The 18,248-nt window shown below is 39.4% G+C and overlaps 1 protein-coding gene across 4 annotated transcripts; it reads right to left on the bottom strand.

The window, feature by feature from the left end:
- Positions 1-332: 332 nt before the first annotated feature.
- znf384b (zinc finger protein 384 b) lies at positions 333-10,884 on the bottom strand. Of its 4 annotated transcripts, none has more exons than XM_085471697.1 (11): positions 10,678-10,884; positions 7,729-7,783; positions 7,329-7,396; positions 7,012-7,240; positions 6,451-6,564; positions 4,966-5,120; positions 4,790-4,881; positions 3,836-4,060; positions 2,223-2,390; positions 2,032-2,110; positions 333-1,912 (listed from the first exon to the last, which is right to left on the bottom strand). In XM_085471697.1, exons 3-11 carry the CDS (start codon positions 7,392-7,394, stop codon positions 1,220-1,222), a joined length of 1,821 nt encoding a protein of 606 aa, XP_085327823.1. In that variant the 5' UTR covers positions 7,395-7,396; positions 7,729-7,783; positions 10,678-10,884; the 3' UTR covers positions 333-1,219. The 4 variants fall into 4 exon arrangements, with proteins under 4 accessions (XP_085327823.1, XP_085327824.1, XP_085327822.1 ...); XM_085471698.1 differs by lacking the exon at positions 7,729-7,783 and having other exon boundaries at positions 333-1,609; positions 1,754-1,912; XM_085471696.1 differs by lacking the exon at positions 7,729-7,783.
- Between the last annotated feature and the right edge of the window lie 7,364 nt (positions 10,885-18,248).

The raw sequence follows: 18,248 nt of genomic DNA, 5'->3' as shown, positions 1-18,248 counted from the left end.
TTAAACATCTTTACTTTGTGTATCATTACGTAGAAATATAATCTGAAAATATCCGAGAAATTGATCACGACACCCCTGTGCTCTTATGGTACAGTCCACTTTTGTAAACACCTCGCAAATTTGCACATTCCAGCAAATATACCTGATCCACGGGCATGATTGTCATAAAATAAACAACATAAATGTGTTTATTTATTTTTTAAGAAAAATAAAGACTATGTGAAAGGAATTGGGGGAAAAAGGATAAAAAGTTAAAGTTCCCCCATAAAGCAATTACAGCACATATGAAAATAATTTAAAAGGTAATAAAGTAGAAAAAAATTAAAAAGAAGTAATCACTTAGAGGGTTTTATTTTTATTATAAGCAGAAAAAAATCTCATGAGTCATTATGTCTATGAATAAGTGTTATAAATGTTGTTACTATGGAAGTATAATAGCAGAAGCACATTTGAATAACACTACTTTCAGGACATACATACAAAGCAGTACAACTGGATTACATGAACAGGCTCATCACTCTCTCTCAAAGGTTACGTGAAGGCCTGCAAATCGATTTAAATACATTATGTGTTTTACCATAACCTTTAAGCACGCAATCATACTTTATAAACTGGTAGGATATAACTTTATATATGTGATTGCTATTTTTTTCTTTCCAGAAAAAAAGGATCACAAGCATCCGTTGTTATAACTTCGCAGAGTTAATAACGTTGATGTAAAAACTGAAAGTTTCTGTATGAAAGTATAAAAAAATACTTCCGTAGTCAACTACTAATTTCAATAAAAGAAAGTCAATAACTTGAGATGGCCACAGTTGTATCTGTAGGGAAGAGCAGGAGGTGTTAATAGTAAAGTGAAGTATCTCTTAGATGCTTCCTATTATAAAACCATCACTGTGATGGACTGAAACATACTTTATTGCAGCCTTCACATGCACGTCAGACTGGACAGCTAAGCAAACAAATCAAACAAGGCAAGAAAAAAAAGAAGAGATAAAACTTAAAAAAATAAAACTAAAATTATAGTCTTCAGTTTATTGTGTCATGGTATCGTTTCTCCTGTCTGCCTCAAAAAAATCATTCAGGCACAGTCATTTGTTCCAAAGTTTCTGCATCATCTTAGTATTGCTTTAATTTTGCCACTCTTCATCCTCCATCTCTTGTTATTATGAATAAATTTTAGCTTGCCAACCTCCCACTCTCTCTCCTTTCATCTTCTCTAAGAGTTGAGATGCTCCACTTGGATGGTGGATGCTGACACAGTGAGACAGAGGTCCTTGTGGGTACTAATGTCCGCCACACTGACTGACTTGTACTGGATGTCGTTGGCAGACACCGTCTTATATTGATGGAGGTCAAACGGACAGGAGATGGATTCTGTCTGAGGGTAGTTGCTCTGGCTCTGTCCTTGCTGGCCCCTGCCCGCCGCTCCACTCCCAGCTCCTCCAGGTCGGCTCGATGCTCCATCTGCACTCTCTACCCGGCTCTGAGCTCCAGCCTGGCCCTGGGCCTGGCTTTGGTTCTGTTGTGCCGGCTGTGCTGCCATGACTGCTGATGCAGTCAACTGCTCTGGGTTGTGTTTCTCCATGTGTTTCACCAGATACGTCTCCTGAGATGAAGGGAGGATAGGTAGAGGGGAAACAGTGGAGACATGACTACACGGTGTAAAGTAGCTGCCAGGTGTCTGATGCCAGTGAGGCGATTCATAGTGTTGCATGTAGTAATGCTCTTCAGAAATGGACATTTGTCTTACTGAAGTGTAAGTGCGGTTGCAGAGACCACACGAGTAGATCCGGGCATGTTTGACAGTGTGTGTGGACATGTGCACCTCCAGGCTCGCTGCATCTATGTATCCTTTATTGCAGTTCGGGCACTTGTAAGGCTTGTCTTTGTTGTGTTGACGCCGGTGAGACTAGGGGAAAAAATTGTTATTGGTGGGAAAAAAAGGCATAACAATACAGTGAAATGTTTTGAGAGTTAGTTAATACCCAAACACTCCATGCATAAGAACAGAACCAAACTCATTCACACCTGTAAATTTGAGAGTTGCGTGAAGGATTTCTCACAGCCTGGGTGACTGCACTTGTATGGCCGATCTCCGGTATGAATCCTGAATAAAACACAAAAACACACACATGTACAAACACGGGCGCCTATCACTTTCAGGGTGACCTAACCTGACCGCAAGGAGATGAGAAACCCTAGACCAGTGGGTGATTTACCTGCTGTGCTGCTGAAGGTGACTCAGCTGTCTGAAGGACTTTTCGCAGTAGGAACAGGTGTAGGGTTTCACTCCGGTGTGGATGCGGATATGTTGGGCCAGGTAACTAGAGTTGGCAAATGACTTGGTACAATGGGGACACTTGTGGGGCTTTGCATCTGTGTGGTTCCTGATGAGAGCAGATAAGATGGTAAAAGAGAGAAATGAAAACAGGACTGTAAGGATAAACTGAAGACAAAAAAAGCCTCATTTTAAGATAATCCTCTTAATTTATCATTTCAGGGAAAAACATCTCACACTAGGAAATTAAAGCTTGCGGCGATGAAGCACAGAGCAATGAAACATTTGGAAATTCTGAAGAAAACACCCCAACAAAACACGCTTTACTGATTACGGCCAGCAGTAATTACAAAATTCACATAAACATCCAACAAATTTAACAATTTTATCTGTCTGGACCAACTCGATTAGATGCTTAAGATTTAAACACAAGAGATTATATTAAAGGGGACCCATTATGTTATGTAATTTTTAGCTAATGCTGAATTTAACATGAGTAGCTTTTCAAGCCTTACAGGTCTGATGCAGCCCCTTGATGCAGCCTCTCAGCTGTCTGAAACAAGTCGTTTTATCTCCTTCTCTCTCCCCTTCAGTCAATTTTCTCCATCAGACAGGAGGTCTGAACAGCAGGTGGGTGGGGAATCTATGCTCCTTGCCAGAGCTGTGTCCCTGAGGTGACCACTTTATGGATATTGACTCTCACTGATATCATACAGAGCTAAGAGTTGAACAAAGTATCTACAACTAAAAGAACAGTCTAAAAGCTGTGTTTTTGCCTCATAGAAATTACCTTACACTCACTTGTTTAATATGAAAATCCAGCATTTTAATGGTATACATATGCCGGAAAATAAAAAAAAGCATAACAGGTCCCCTTTAAAACAATAAAATAATAAATACACGTTTTACAAATGTATCAGTTTATCGTGCTTCCCGAAATGATGGAAAATTGATACGAGCACAGCCCCCCAAAAAGGATAAAACAAACAGGATAACAGAGCATGAAAGCAAAGCATGGCAGAACATCACTATTGAGTGTTGAAGGTGAGAAAAGCACTGACAAAGATATGAACCATCAAATCAATAACACAAAGGGCTGTACAATGGTAAAGAGCAACAATACTGTCAACTTTATTTTTTAGAAGTTTACTTTGAAAGATTTGAAATAGGTATGTGTGTTTATGGAAGAAGCAGTGTCGGAAGACATGACAGCACATGCAGACAGAAGAACAGAAGGTGCAGTGCAAAAAGGAGCAAGACCTGCACAAACACAGCAAAGACAGAAACAAAGGCAGGGGGGAAAAAAACAAAAGAAAAAAATTTACGGCCAAAGGCCAGACTTCAAAGGTGTCATCTGAATTTTAATATGCTGAAAAGGTCACTGGATGGAACTGGCAACATGCGAGCCAACATCCACAAGGCAACGTAATATGGTCTGCACTTCACTGTCTTCACCAGGATGGAGAAGAACATAGGAGGGGTCTTAGCAGGACAAGTTAAGAGAACAGGGTATATGGTATGGGTGGGTAATGGGGTTGGGGGGGTCTGTAGTACCGTGAGTGCTGCTGTAAGTGACTGAGCTGCCTGAAAGATTTCTGGCAGTAGGAGCAGGTGTAAGGCTTGGCCCCACTGTGGATGCGGATGTGCTGGGCCAGGTAGCTGGAGTTGGCGAATGACTTGGCGCAGTGAGGACACTTGTGAGGTTTGGCCTCTGTGTGCGACTTGGAGTGGATCTGCATGTCAGACTTACTGAAGAAGGTCGCCGCACACATCCGGCACCTACAGGCGTAGAGACAGAGAAATGGAAGGACGGGATGGAAGTACAAGGAGGAGGAAGAAGAGGGAGATGTACAAGAGGAGGAGAAAAAAAAAGAGAGAAGATGGGACAGAAGAAGATTAGGAGACAGGGTAATGGAGCAATGACCCACAGAGAGAAATAAGATATCACAGAAAATGAAAAGAAAAAAAAAAGAAAAAAAAAAATCAATGAAGACAAAGGCGGGTTAAATCAAATAAAGACGACACAACCAGACAACACAGTGAAATGTCAAGGGAGAAATCAGTGAAAACTGAGGAGGAAAGGTACACAGGTACTATAAAAAAAGAGGAAGAGAAGGACACAGAAGTGAGATCACAGCTCAAAGAGCATGCTATATAAGGACAAAGGGGAGAGTAGAAGACAGGTTTGTGTCCAGTGTGTGCAGACGGAGAGAGCATCTACAAAGCATGTATTTGTTTTCTCAAATACATTTTTAGTAAAGAATTAAGCATCCATCACAAAGCCGGTGTGTTCAGCCACAACATGCAGTGAAGAGTGTTTGTCTGAGGAGTCGGCGTGTCAGACGCTAATATCCAGCACTGCCAAGGTCATCTACAAAAGCTGAAAATCTCAATGCTAATTTCCAGAAGTGAACAGAGAAACAGATGTATGCATATTTCACAGCCAGAGCAAGAACAAATGGAGATGAGCAGCAAGTATTTAAAAACATTAAACAAATAAATAAATACCTGTATGTTTTCGTGCTATCTTTCGAGGCATGGTCTTCGTCTTCATTTGAGAGATCATATGGATCTCTAGCATGATGCTGCAAAGTTGTCACCTATTGATAATAAAATTAAAATTGATTTAATGAGCAGTTCGTTGCATCACGCTTCCTTTTTCACATCTGTAGCTGTTCTCTTACCTGGCCACCTGGCGTCAGATGAGCCAGTATTACAGTTTCATTTCCCGGCATGCCCAGAGGACCAACCCGAGACACTGTGGTCTTCTTCTTTCTCCCTCGTTTGGAGGGCGCTGGCATCACAACCACATGTGGATTCCCGTCCGCTTCTTTTTTGTCTATGAGAAGATCGACAGTCACAGGTTAAGATGATGGAACAGAGTTTTGAAAGCAGAAGATGGAACAAGTTTGTAATAATTCCATCCCATATTTAAATACCATCTACATAATGGTCTGTAGGTGCATTGACATCAAACTGAAAACCAGAAGATGCTGAAGGAAGTCTAATGTGTTTCAGTATAATCGACATGTGAATACATTTGGACAGCATCAGACACATGATCAAAATTGATGTGCTTCTTTTATAAATATGGGCACTTTTCATACTGAAAATCTGTATTTATGTTTGTTTTCAAAAAGCAAAGACACCAATAATTTATTAACAGTTTCAAACAGCATCTATTGTACTGGAAGACATAAATTTACTTAAAAAGACAGAACCATAAGTCACTGACACAGGCTTGGTAATAAAATAATCTGGTTTTGCTACTCATCAGATCACTCTGTGCTTTGTGGACAAGGACACAGATGTGTTCATAGCTCAGAGATGTCTCCTGAGTTTTTAGTGTAAGAATTTTCTTTTATAGTCTCAATAGCTCCATAAGAGAACATATGAATGCCCCCCAAAAGCCAAAATATTTCACAGATGAGGGATTCAGTCAGTGATTAGTCATATTAAACCTGGTTTATGCTCATTATAGTAGCCCTCATGAAAGTGCTAAAAGCACAAACCATGTTAAGTGTTGTTTCAGTGTGTCGTGCACCTGACAACTTTTGTAACCCAGTGTGCACAGCATTGCTGAGAAGCTATGAAGACACAAGAATAAGAATCCTTTATTGTCATTACGTGTTCACACAATGACACTTCATTTGGTAGCTCAGAAGAGAATGGGCCTTTAGCGCACCCATCGACATACATATATATACTGTACATACATATATACGACTGTGCTGGTCTCAATGATATATACTAAAGCTCAGACATTCTCAGATTACAAAGAAGGAGCTGCAGCAACACCTTCAAAATGAGACTTTCTGGAGAAATCTCTATGAATTCTTAGCTTCTTCTTTCTAATTCTTCTACTCATGTACCAGCACTGATGAAAAGTTGCTGCACCTATTATCTAGGAGAGGACTTCAGCGAGTTCAGTGCACACTGAAGCGCCAGTAAGTAACGGCCATGGGGCTGCAGCGGCATCACAGTCGACACATACCAAAACCAATAAGGTGACCATAAACCAGGCTTTACACAATACCCTGAGTTCTGAATCGTAGTAAATCTATAACACTGTTTGATCCACCCGTATAAGTTTTAATCATTTACATAGTAACAATATTGTACTTAGAAACAAGTTAGCCAGTGTGTGTGTATAATAACATGCTGTTCACCTGAAGAATGGAGTGCTGAAACAATCATGGTTGTTGCTGGATGGCCGGACACAAACGACTGAGAGGAGGTTGGAGAGACTAGAGTTCCCTGAGGAGTCGTGATCACCAGACCAGCTGCAGAGAAAGAGACAAGAGCAGAGATGAGAAATTGTCTAAGATGAGCAGTGTCACTGAGGTTGAGGAATTCAATTTACAGCTTCAAGAACATGTTGCCAAAGGCATTTTTTTAAACTATAATCTACATCTCCAAGTGTAACAATAGCACTACAAAGCAGAATGTTTGTAATACAGCGCTAAAGTTGTCTCAGTTGAGGAAAACCTTGAATTAATTGTTCATTTTACTCCCATTTTCTCTATTTACAAAGTTTGTTCTCATAACCTAAATAATTTAACACACTGCTGTTACATTATACTTCAAAAACTGAGGGTATGGGATCTAAATACGGCCTTAATATTTGGTGTTTCAGTGTTTTTAACTCAATCCCCAAATATGTTAAGTCTTTCAACCTCAAAACTGAGAAAGAGACGCTTAAAGGTTTCTAAACACAGAAACAAGCCCACCTGCTGTCATGATGCCTGTGGAGGGGACAGGCAACACTGTGATGTTCTGGGTGCTGTGCGGAGGGTGGAGGTGCGCCGCACTACCAGCCTGGCCTCCTCCATCTGTCTTGGCCCCAGGCGTGGGGATGGTGAGAAGAGTCGTCTGGTAGTGAGATGCAGGGGAAGCAGAGAAGGAAGCGCTTTTTTCCTGTTGCTCTTTTACTTTGTTTAGGAACATGGCATTCTCAATCTGTCAGGAGAAAGGAGATTTTTCTTTGATGGAAACATTCTCTCCCCGTCATCAACTGATTGAACAGTAAATTATTTTGTAGCCTAACCTGTCCGGGCATAGTCGGGACTGGGGACCAGAAATATGATGAATTAAAATGAGAGTCTTCCATCATTTCTGCAACGACACAAAAGCAGCAAGATTTAAAAACTTTCCATCACAGCTGGCCAACACTAGAATGTATTATTATTTATTAAAATGAGCTAAATGTATCTTATATATAAAACATAAAGTCTAACTTTAGAGTTGATTTGGAAGCTGACATTTGTAATAATGGTACATGCATTGTGCCATATGACATTTAGTCTAACATTAAAACACTCAAAGTAGGAGGGAGGACCCATCGATAAAACTATTTTAACAGAAAATTAATTTTTTTAGCTTTACGATTCACTGGATAGCTTATTAATAAAAAATTTAAAAAAAGCATTGGTTTGAGTTAGGTGTACCTAATGAAGTGGCAGTGGAGCCTGTTTCCCTCACAGCTGCTTGTGTACATTAGGACTAAAAAAAAAAGAGAAGACATTTCTACTAGAGTAATTAAAAATTGTAGTGAAAATGCTCATGCAGTGTGTTTCTATGTCTAATGAGAAAGACCTTAATGAAATGTTTCCCACACCAAAGAGCATGTACTACATTATTCTCCTGCAGATCAATGACAAGACAAATACCAGATCAATGCATTACTGTTTTAAGGGCTCACCCACTACAAGGATTTCCTGTTAGGAGGCCTCCGGGCCTCCTAACAAAAAGTAGTAATGGTTTGTCAACCCTCTCAGTTCATTTGTGCACCTTATTCCTAAAATATGACATGGCTTCCTGAGTGCTGACTGCACACTGCAGAGCACCAATTAATTTAAGAACATACACCTTGTTAGCAAAACCAAGAGAAATAATGAAAACCACAAATCTGAATCTTGACATTCTTCGAGATGGGGATCAGGTAATAAGGTTGGACCTAAAGAGCCTCGCCATATCAGTCGCTTCACCGTAGGGGCGGGTGTAAAGCAGACAAAGTGTGTTGACGCAGCACATGTTGTTGTGACATGTTTTAGAATAAAAAGCAAAGACTGTTTCACTTCTAACCTCAGTGTACCAACAAGCCAAACCAGGACATTGAAACTAAAGTAGAGAAATGAAATTCATGTAATTCTGGCTGCTAAAAGCAAAGCAAAACAATCCTCCAAAAATCAATAGGAGGCGAAATTATTTTAAAGAAACTCACAGCAAATGACTGCAAAGAGTCTGAGGGGTTGTTTAACGGCACGATGGAGGTTCTAACACTGTGGTGACACTTTTTGTTTGTTTGTTTGTTTTATTCTCACCTGTAACCAGGTTTGATTCACTTATCCTGTGTGAAGCACTGTGGTTACTTTAACTATGCTGATATGGCCCCAGGGTCAAAATCAGCCCTGAATGAGGCCAATGTGAAGTTTATAACTTACACTTCTGCTTTTTTTCCTTTGTGATACGAAATATTTAGACTGTAAGAAAACCTGGTTGACAGGGTGTTTTCCAGTTCAAGAAAGAAAAAAAAACAGTTAAGAGCTTTGTATATTACTGAGTAGAAATACATGCACTCCCACTGTTTGTTTTCTTTTGGCTCTGGCAAAAACTTTTGTGGGCACGAAATAAAAGACCCAGTTAATCAAATTACTAGACACTAACTCCCCAGTGTGAGGGTGGAGGTTTTTTTAAAGGGTCCCTGAAGGTGTGGGTCTCTTGGGGAAGCACTAGGCTCATTCCTGTGACGTGTTATTGCTACAGATACAGTTTAAAAGGGAAAAGTAGAAAGGGGGAGAAAGATTCTGTTTTTTTTTAATGAGATAATTATGTCGCAGAAGAAAATGTGCTGTTGCTCAGACTAAAAATCCCAAAAGAGTCTCTGTTGATTTAAAAGTTTCACTTCATAAGCATTAATGTTTAATTAAGCTTCATTTAATACAATTTTCTTTAGGTTCAGGTCTGAACCAGTGCGAGATACTGCTGTCTATGAGTAATATAGATGGTACTGTAATACACTGTTTATCAGCTTGATATAAGATAAGATAAGATAGAACTTTATTAATCCCTCGGGTGGGTTCCTCTGGGAAATTCGATATTACATTGTTTCTCCAGGATCTTTAACATATAAGACAATCCATGAACATGTGGGTATCACCCAATTTTTCTAACTTAAAAGAAAACAGAATTGTACCGCATCACTGTTTTCATGAAGTTTAATATTACAGAGGCTATACTGGGGGGATTTTAAGAGATGTCAATAATTCAGAAACTACTTTTTTTGTCAGATTAATGTAATAGATTTTTGAGATAGTTGGTACATTTATATGATAAGAAAAGCAAAACTAGCATGTTGGTCTCATGGATGAGTCGTTAGAGATATTTCAATTAGCTTTTACTTTTGTCTTAATTGTTTGTTGTCTTATTGTTCATTAATTTCCATATTAAGTTTGCTGGTTACATTTTAGTTTCTTTTGTTGGAAAATGTTTAGTAATGTTTTGATCTATTAGAATACAAGGGATGTTTGTACAAGGGAGAATTTTAGAAGCTCAGATCAATAAAAACACTCGACTAAACGTGTGCACAGATATCCCACATACTGAATGTGTTCACAATTAAAACGTATCAGAAAAGACTAAAAGTGAAGACTTGTAACTTATATTTCCTATTGCACTCAGATTATTAAGGAATATATGAAATACTGTTTAGTTTAGTTTTTCTTTTTTGTTTTGTTGAGAATTTGTGTTACTTTTTATTATTTCCGTGTAACTAACATGTATTGTCACACCCACTTTTAGTTTTTAGTTTGGTTGCCTATTACAGCCTTGTCTGGGTGCAAGTGTTTGGCTCCATACAGCTGTAATTCCATAACTGCAGCTCTGATTAAGCGTCCAGATGTGTTAAAAAGCACTATTAAATAATATGAGGTTAAACTTTCCTGCCCGCTTTCCTATATGTCAGTATTTAGCGGCATTAAAGGGGATCCACATCCAGCTACTTAGCTTTAAGTTTGCTCTGCGGAATAAAGTAGACCTAAAAGAACTACAAAAACATGAACTTTCATAAAACGCCACATATCGGAACAATGTAAGGCGCATATCTACAGCAGGTCTCCATTTGGCCTCCGTGCATCCTGCAGTTATTCAGGCCCGACGTGCTGATTAACATACATTTAGCAGACACACAGTGTGAGCCTGTGCTGCCTTCCCGCTCGGGAAAAAATAAACGCAAAGCAATGAAAAAAACCAAAAGCATAAAAAAAACTGAAGCGAAGAAAAAAAAATAGACCATCCTCACAGACTTCCGGCTGTGGGGACGGGTGGAGAGGCGGCAGCAGAGTCGACCGAATCTATCAAAATTTACTACCGACTGCGTGGAGAAGAGTGGCGTTTACCGGAGCTGACGACTCCGCTTTCCTCCGCGAAGCTCCAGCAGGCCGGGATAGTTTGGACACAGTTTCCAAATCTGTCCAAATTCCAGTGAATCTGTGAAGTTTCCCCCCCTCCTCCTCTTTTTTTTTCTCTCGCTCTCTTTTTTTTTCGTTTTTTTCCCTCCGGTGAGCCAGTCGCTTCGTCTGAGCTTCACTTCCTCCTGATAAGGTTGTCAGACAAAAGAAGCGTGTGCAGTGACGTCACTTCCGCTTTCTGTCAGGCAGTTAATTTAAAAAATCTAAAAAGTCCGCGATCAGCTGGTCGTGTTTTTTTGAGTGGTAGTAGTGGTAGCAGTAAAATAAACAAATAAATAATTATTTCACTGTATCGCATGCCAGCTTTTACTTACCAAGTGAATAAGTCCCCAGTGGTGCGTTTACTTGTGGTCAGAAATATAAATTAAGTCAGTACTGTCAGGGGTGTCCAACACTCGGCCCGCGGGCCAGAACCGGTCTGCCCAATTAATGTTTTTGGGGTTTTTTGTGAGGCACTAGACTCAAATGACTTTGTTCCATTATTAAACAATATACACACATGATTACTTTACTTTGTCACTCTTCCTGGGGACCAGAACCGGTGTCGTGCAAAAAGGGATCTCCTGACAAAAAGTAATTTCTGGTATTTAAACTGTTGTAAATGAGTTGTTGGCCTATAATCTGTCAAACATATCTCTCATGAATGATATCAACTCCTTTTGAGCCAGACGGAACATGAGAGATGACAAAGAGACATTCATTTATCCTTGTGTATCCAGGTAAGAGTCGCTGACATAAAAAAAAAAGGCAATTTTCAGGAGAGATCTGGCCAAGACAGCAGCAGCAAACATTTAAATAGCTATATTATCACTGTCCATAACGGCAAAACTTTTTGTTCCCAAAAGGTTATTTTTAAAGGTAATATTCCCTAAAATTATTCTTCCAAATTATTACCTTTCTGAAATATTTATCAATAACATTGCTATAACATTGCTAGTGGCACTTAAAACCCCCACATTTAATCATTTGTTTTTATTAATTTCTGTCTCTCTTTCAAAGTGTGTCTTTTGTTCACTCCCAATCGATCGAGGCAGACGGGTGCACCTCCCTGAGCCTGGTCATGCTATAGATTTCTTCCTGTTAAAAGAGAGTTTTTCCTTCCCACTTTCACAAAGTGCGTGTTTAAAGGGCATCATCTGATTGTTGAGGTTTTCTCTGTATTATTTTAGGGTCTTTATCCAACAATATAAAGCCCCCTGAGATGACTGCTGATATGATTTGAAGATACATAAATAAAACGGAATTGAATTGAAATGTTACCAGAGGGATGTTTCATTAGTAAAAGGTTTATAAACATGTTTTTAAAATGAACCAACTGAGTTTTTTTGGAAAGAGGTCTGGTACACCTGGATGCTCTCTCAGTATTAAGAGAGCTTTAAAGAAATCTGTGGTCATTCAAGCAATCTTGACAGCGCAGTTTTGATAAACGGTTATTGGAGGAATCTCATGGAAGCACTGATTTATCAGGGGTTTTTTTAAAATTATTTTTTAGATAATAACACAAATTTTCAACTGAGCTCTGAAACAAAAAAAAAGAAGAAAAGAAAATACAGCAGTTGAAACAAGCTTCCATAAATCTCTTCAAGAGGGTGAACCGGCACTGTGTTTATTTACACTTTGATTCACTTTTTTAGATCATTTGTTCAGTTTTACCAGTGCATACAGCAACGTTTACAGTGATCCCTTTATGAGTTGTGTTAATTTCACGACACAGTCCAAAATACATAAATTCAAAAATAAAGAAAATATATCCCACATATATATCTTTTGATGATTCCCTGGTTTTTGAAGACAGAATTTTAACAGTAATAATAATAATTATTATTATTATAATTCTATATATACATATAAACTCAAAACTGTTACTCCCCAGTGGCACTGGTGAGAAACCCCACAAAGCTCCCTGAGGCTCCTGTACCTTTAAAAGTACAGACTGCCTGTGTATTGCAGGGCTAACAGAGATGGAAAGATGGTGATTCACTCTCCCATTCAAGGCCAATTTAGAATTACTAATTAACCTGGAGAGAACCCACATAGGTAACAGACTGATCATGCAAGTGCCAAGATCCCAGCAGACCAGCAGGTTTGAGCTTCTTGCCGTGAAGCAAGAAGCGCAAACCTATAACCATGTGCACTACTGTGTAGCTACTTTTGGCTACGCCTTTATCCACAAAGGATGCCCACAGCAGGTAGCTCCACATGTTTGATTTGGCAGATTATTTTTTACACTGAATGCCTTTCCATACAAAAACTCAAAGATATTTGTGTCTCTGTGTCTCCTGGATTGAAACCAGGAATGTTTCACTCATTAGACAAATATGTAAGCAACGATATGGAGCTGTCTGTGTATATACAATATATTCCTAGAATAACAAAAAACATGGTTATCTGTGCACCAAAAGTGGTCAGGGCTCATTAACTAAGGACCATGAATGCAATCACCAGATGAAATCTAACCAGCACTTTCCAAGAGTTTAAGACTGAACGGCTATAATCTGTTGTCCCAACGCATCCTCAAAATATCACGGGGAAATGTCTTCGGGAAATATACAAAATCTGTCACTTCAAGCCTCTGTAACATCCTGAAAACAGCTTAAAATATTGCATTGACATTTGTTTTTTAAAATTTACTGTTACCGTGCAACACCGGGTAAGATTCCCTATAAATAAAATTATACCCCAGTTAGCAGTGAACGATGCCAAATGTTCTTCTCTAAAACATTCCAACAGGCATAATTACAACCTGTAGGTGGAAAAATAGTCAGCAAAGTTCAAAGAGCATTTGGTTCAGTAGTAAATAATTGTGTAAGTAATTCTTAATCATGCAGACAGGAACATGTTATCTCAGAGAAAATTAGTATATTGCATACCGGTTTTATAATTTGATTAGTTTGGCTTATAAATAAATTCAAATGTTTAGCGGGGCTAAAATAACATTCATAAATGTCTTGTTTTGTCCAATTAATATTTCCATAAAATCTGACCGATACTGCTCTTTTTGGCAATTTTAATGATTAAACAGGCTTCACTGCGTTTCAGACAATAAATAGAGCAAGAAATAGAAACACTCACAGTATTTACTTGAAAAAAGCCTTGTCCAGTCGTAGCCAACAGTTTTGAGAATGACACAAATATTAGTTTTCACAAAGTTTGCTGCTTGAGTGTTTTTAGATCTCTGGCATGTTGTCAATCAACTTCTGGGCCAAATCCTAACAGATGGCAACCCATTCTTTCATAAGAATCAATGCTTGCATAATCAATGCTTGGAGTTTGTCAGAATTAGTGGGTTTTTGTTTGTCCACCTGCCTCTTCAGGATTGGCCACAAGTTCCCAATTGGACTGAGGTCTGGGAAGTTCCCTGGCCATGGACCCAAGATGATTTGTTCCCCGAGCTACTTAGGTATCACTTTGGCCTTATGGCATGGTGATCCATCATGCTGGAAAAGGCATTGTTCTTCATCAAACTGTTCTTGGATGGTTGGAAGAAGTTGCTTTCAGAGGATGTTTGGCTGTTTTTTGGCAAAATTGTGAGTGAGCCCACTGCCTTGGATGAGAAGCAGCCCCACAAATGAATGGTCTCAGGATGCTTTACTGTTGGCATGAGACAGGACTGATGGTAGTGCTCACCTTTTCTTCTCTGGACAGTCCTTTTTCCAGATGCCCCAAACAATCAGAAAGGGGCTTCATCAGAGAAAATGACTTTACCCCAGTCCTCAGCAGTCCACTCGCTGTACTTTTTGCAGAATATCAATTCGTCCCTGATGGCTTTTTCTGAGAAAAGTGGCTTCTTTGCTTCCCTTCTTGACACCAGGCCGTCTTCCAAAAGTCTTCGCCTCACTATGCGTGCAGATGGACTCCTACTATTCCTGAGCAAGCTCTGCACTGGTGGCACTCTGATACCGCAGCTGAATCATCTTTAGGAGACCATCCTGGCGCTTGCTGGACTTTCTTGGGGGCCCTGAAGCCTACTTCACAATAATTGAACCTCTTTCCTTGAAGTTCTTGATGATCTGATAAATGGTTGATTTAGGTGCAGTCTTAGTAGCAACAACATCCTTGCCTGTGAAGCCCTTTTTATGCAACGCAATGATGGCTACATGTGTTTCCTTGCAGGTAACCATGTTTAATAGGAAGAACAACGATTTCAAGCATCACCCTCCTTTTAATGCATCCAGTCTGCTATTCTAACTCAGTCAGCATAACATAATGATCTCCAGCCTTGTGCTCGTCAACATTCTCACCTGAGTTGATGAGAAATTTTTTGAAATGATCTCAGCAGGTCCTTTTATGGCATGAAATGCTGAATGATGAAATGCAGCGGAAATTGAATTTTTGAGATTAAGTTCATTTTCATGGCAAAGAAGGATTTCGCAGTTCATCTGATCACTCTTCATAACATTCTAGAGTATATGGAAATTGCTATTATAAAAACTGAAGCAGCAAACTTTGTGAAAACCAGTATTTGTGTCATTCTCAAAACCTATGGCGACGACTGTACTGTTAGACTTTGGTGAATATTAGAACTTTTAATGAGTATGTGTCAGCTGTTGCTCTGTAAAATAGAAATAAATAAAACTGTTTTTAGAAACAGCCTTTAATTTTTAGTTCAAATTATTTTTCATTAAAGTCCCAGCGTTATGGCTTTAAAAGTTAACTTCCAAACTAACTTGTTGTCTTTTTCTAAATACCCATTTGTTCACTTAATGTTTCCCCCTTAACTTAATCTCTTACTTTAGCCATTTTATGTTGCAAATATTTTAATGAATCATCTGCACTTGACCTCCTCCAGCTCTCAGTGGATACTGCAGAGGTCCATGCAGCAGGGGTCCAAATTGGACTAGACATACCATCTTACTTGGTCCAACTTGGACAGGCCCAGTGGCCCATAATGGTTATGGGCTACTGGGCCTCTGGATTACTAATTTGCCCCACTGGCCCCTATTTCTGTTTTAGGTCTGTGGGATTTGGAGGCAAAAAAGAACCAGGAAGACTATAATTTGCCAGCTTCTGCAGGCCAACCAATGCCACCTGTTATCATTGTGCTCATTAAGACATTGCAGCTCACTGTAATAATACGAGAACAGTAAAGATCCTGACAATGTTTCAAGAACTTTCATAGCTTTTGGATAAATCCATACAAATCTTCAAAATTTAATGATTTTAAAAAAGTGAATATCTAGTAACATCCATCTATCTATCTATCTATCTATCTATCTATCTATCTATCTATCTATCTATCTATCTATCTATCTATCTATCTATCTATCTATCTATCTATATATATATATATATATATATATATATATATATATATATATATATATATATATACATATATATATATATATATATATATATATATATATATAGGCTGACCAACTTGGGCACTGCCTGGTTGATTACAAGAAGGCCTATGACTCAATGCCCCACACCTGGATTCTGGAATGCCTAGAACTATACAAGTTCAACAATACCCTAAGAGCCTTCATCAGGACCTCAATGGGGATGTGGCGTACAACACTAGAAGCCAACTTCAAGCCCATAGCACATGTCACCATCAAGTGCGGGATCTACCAAAGAGATTCTCTGTCCCCACTGCTGTTCTGCATAGGCCTGAACCCCCTCAGTGAGATTATTGAAAATACTGGCTACAGATACCGACTACAGAATAGAGCAGTTGTCAGCCATGTCCTGTACATGGATGACATCAAACTGTATGTCAAGAATGAACGAGACATCGATTCACTGATCCACACCACCAGGATATACAGCAATGATATCGGAATGTCATTTGGACTGGGGAAATGTAGTCGGATAATAACAAAGAGAGGGAAGGTAGTCAGAACTGAGGGGATCAAACTACCAGAAGGCAACAATGCGGAACACTGAGGACAGCTACAAGTACCTGGGGACCCCGCAGGCAAATGGGAATCATGAAGAGGTTGCTAGAAGGAAGCTCCTGACCATGCATGGCGGGTTTCAACCCAAGACCAGCACCCTGAGGCTGTATGCTAAACAGAAGGAAGGAGGCCGGGGACTGGTGAGTGTCAGCACCACGGTCCAGGATGAGACAACAAACATCCACGAATACATCACGAAGATGGCCCCAACTGACCGAGTGCTCAGTGAATACCTTGGGCAGCAGAAACCCAAGAATGAGGAGGAAGAGGAGGCACCATCATGGAAGGACAGGCCCCTGCACATTATGTACCAAAAGCAGATAGTGGAGGTGGCTGATATCTTGAAATCCTATCAGTGGCTGGACAAAGCTGGACTGAAAGACAGGACAGAGGCACTAATCATGGCAGCACAGGAACAATCTCTGGGCACAAGATCCATAGAGGCTGAGGTCTATCACACCAGGCAAGACTACAGGTGCAGGCTGTGTAAAGATGCCCCAGAGACAATCCAGCACATAACAGCAGGGTGTAAGATGCTATATATATATATATATATATATATATATATATATATATATATATATATATATATATATATATATATATATATATATATATATATATATATATATATATATATATGTATATATATATATATATATATATATAAAAGAAACAAATTAATTGCCCAGGTGAAACAGACAGATCTGCCAGTTCTCTGGCAAATGCCAATGAAGATGCATGGTGCTGGTCTGTGAGCACAGGTGAAATATGCACTGTAGGGCTCTGCCAGTGCTCCTCCTGTTCCACTTCAAGTAAAGGAGCAGGTACCAGACCTGGTGGGTTAATGCCCTTCTATGGATCTATGACTTCTACCACTCTTGAGTCGAGGAGGAGGAGGTGGAGTACCTCTGCAACCTGAATGGCCTGCAGATAGTGTCTCATGCATTAATGACAAGCACACTAGGAAAAAGCAAATTAGAAAAAAAAGAAAGAAAAATAGTACACAAACTGAATGCAATGATCTATGGACACCACATGCAAAATGAGTCTGTCGTGAGCCGTGTGCTGTGCTGTAGTGTGCTGGAGCAGCAGAATGTGGGAAGTGGATAACAACAGAGTGAATAAACTGATTCGCGAGGCCAATAATGTTGTGTGTGTGGAGCCTGATTCTCCGACAGAGGTGTCAGAAAGGAGGATACTGTCTAAGCTATTGTCAATATTGCACAATCCGTCACGCTGTCTTCATCTTGTGCTGGAGCGTGTTCAGGAAATACTCATTCAGCCACATGCACTACAGAATTCTACAGGACATCATTCCTACCTCTGGCCATCTTTACAACTTTCCTTATCATAAATGGACTATTTTCACTTGCAATATCCTGTCTATACTCTGCATAGTATCATTTTAACTTTGGAATATTAAAATTAATATTGCACTTATTTTTACTTATTTTTTTAGAGAGTTAACTTTTTTAATCTTTCATATTTATATTTAAAGTGACCACCTGTAACAATACAATTTTCCACTGGGATTAATAAAGCATTTGGATAAAATGCATACACTTTTGTGGGGGAGTGCTGTTTGTTGTTGCCTCT

Source organism: Copadichromis virginalis, linkage group LG11 (genome assembly GCF_057382275.1).
Source record: "Copadichromis virginalis isolate Kocher_CV1m ecotype Utaka linkage group LG11, C_Virginalis_male_GT1.1, whole genome shotgun sequence".
Classification (NCBI taxonomy): Eukaryota; Metazoa; Chordata; class Actinopteri; order Cichliformes; family Cichlidae; genus Copadichromis; species Copadichromis virginalis.
This window is presented reverse-complemented; position numbering and strand designations above follow the sequence as displayed.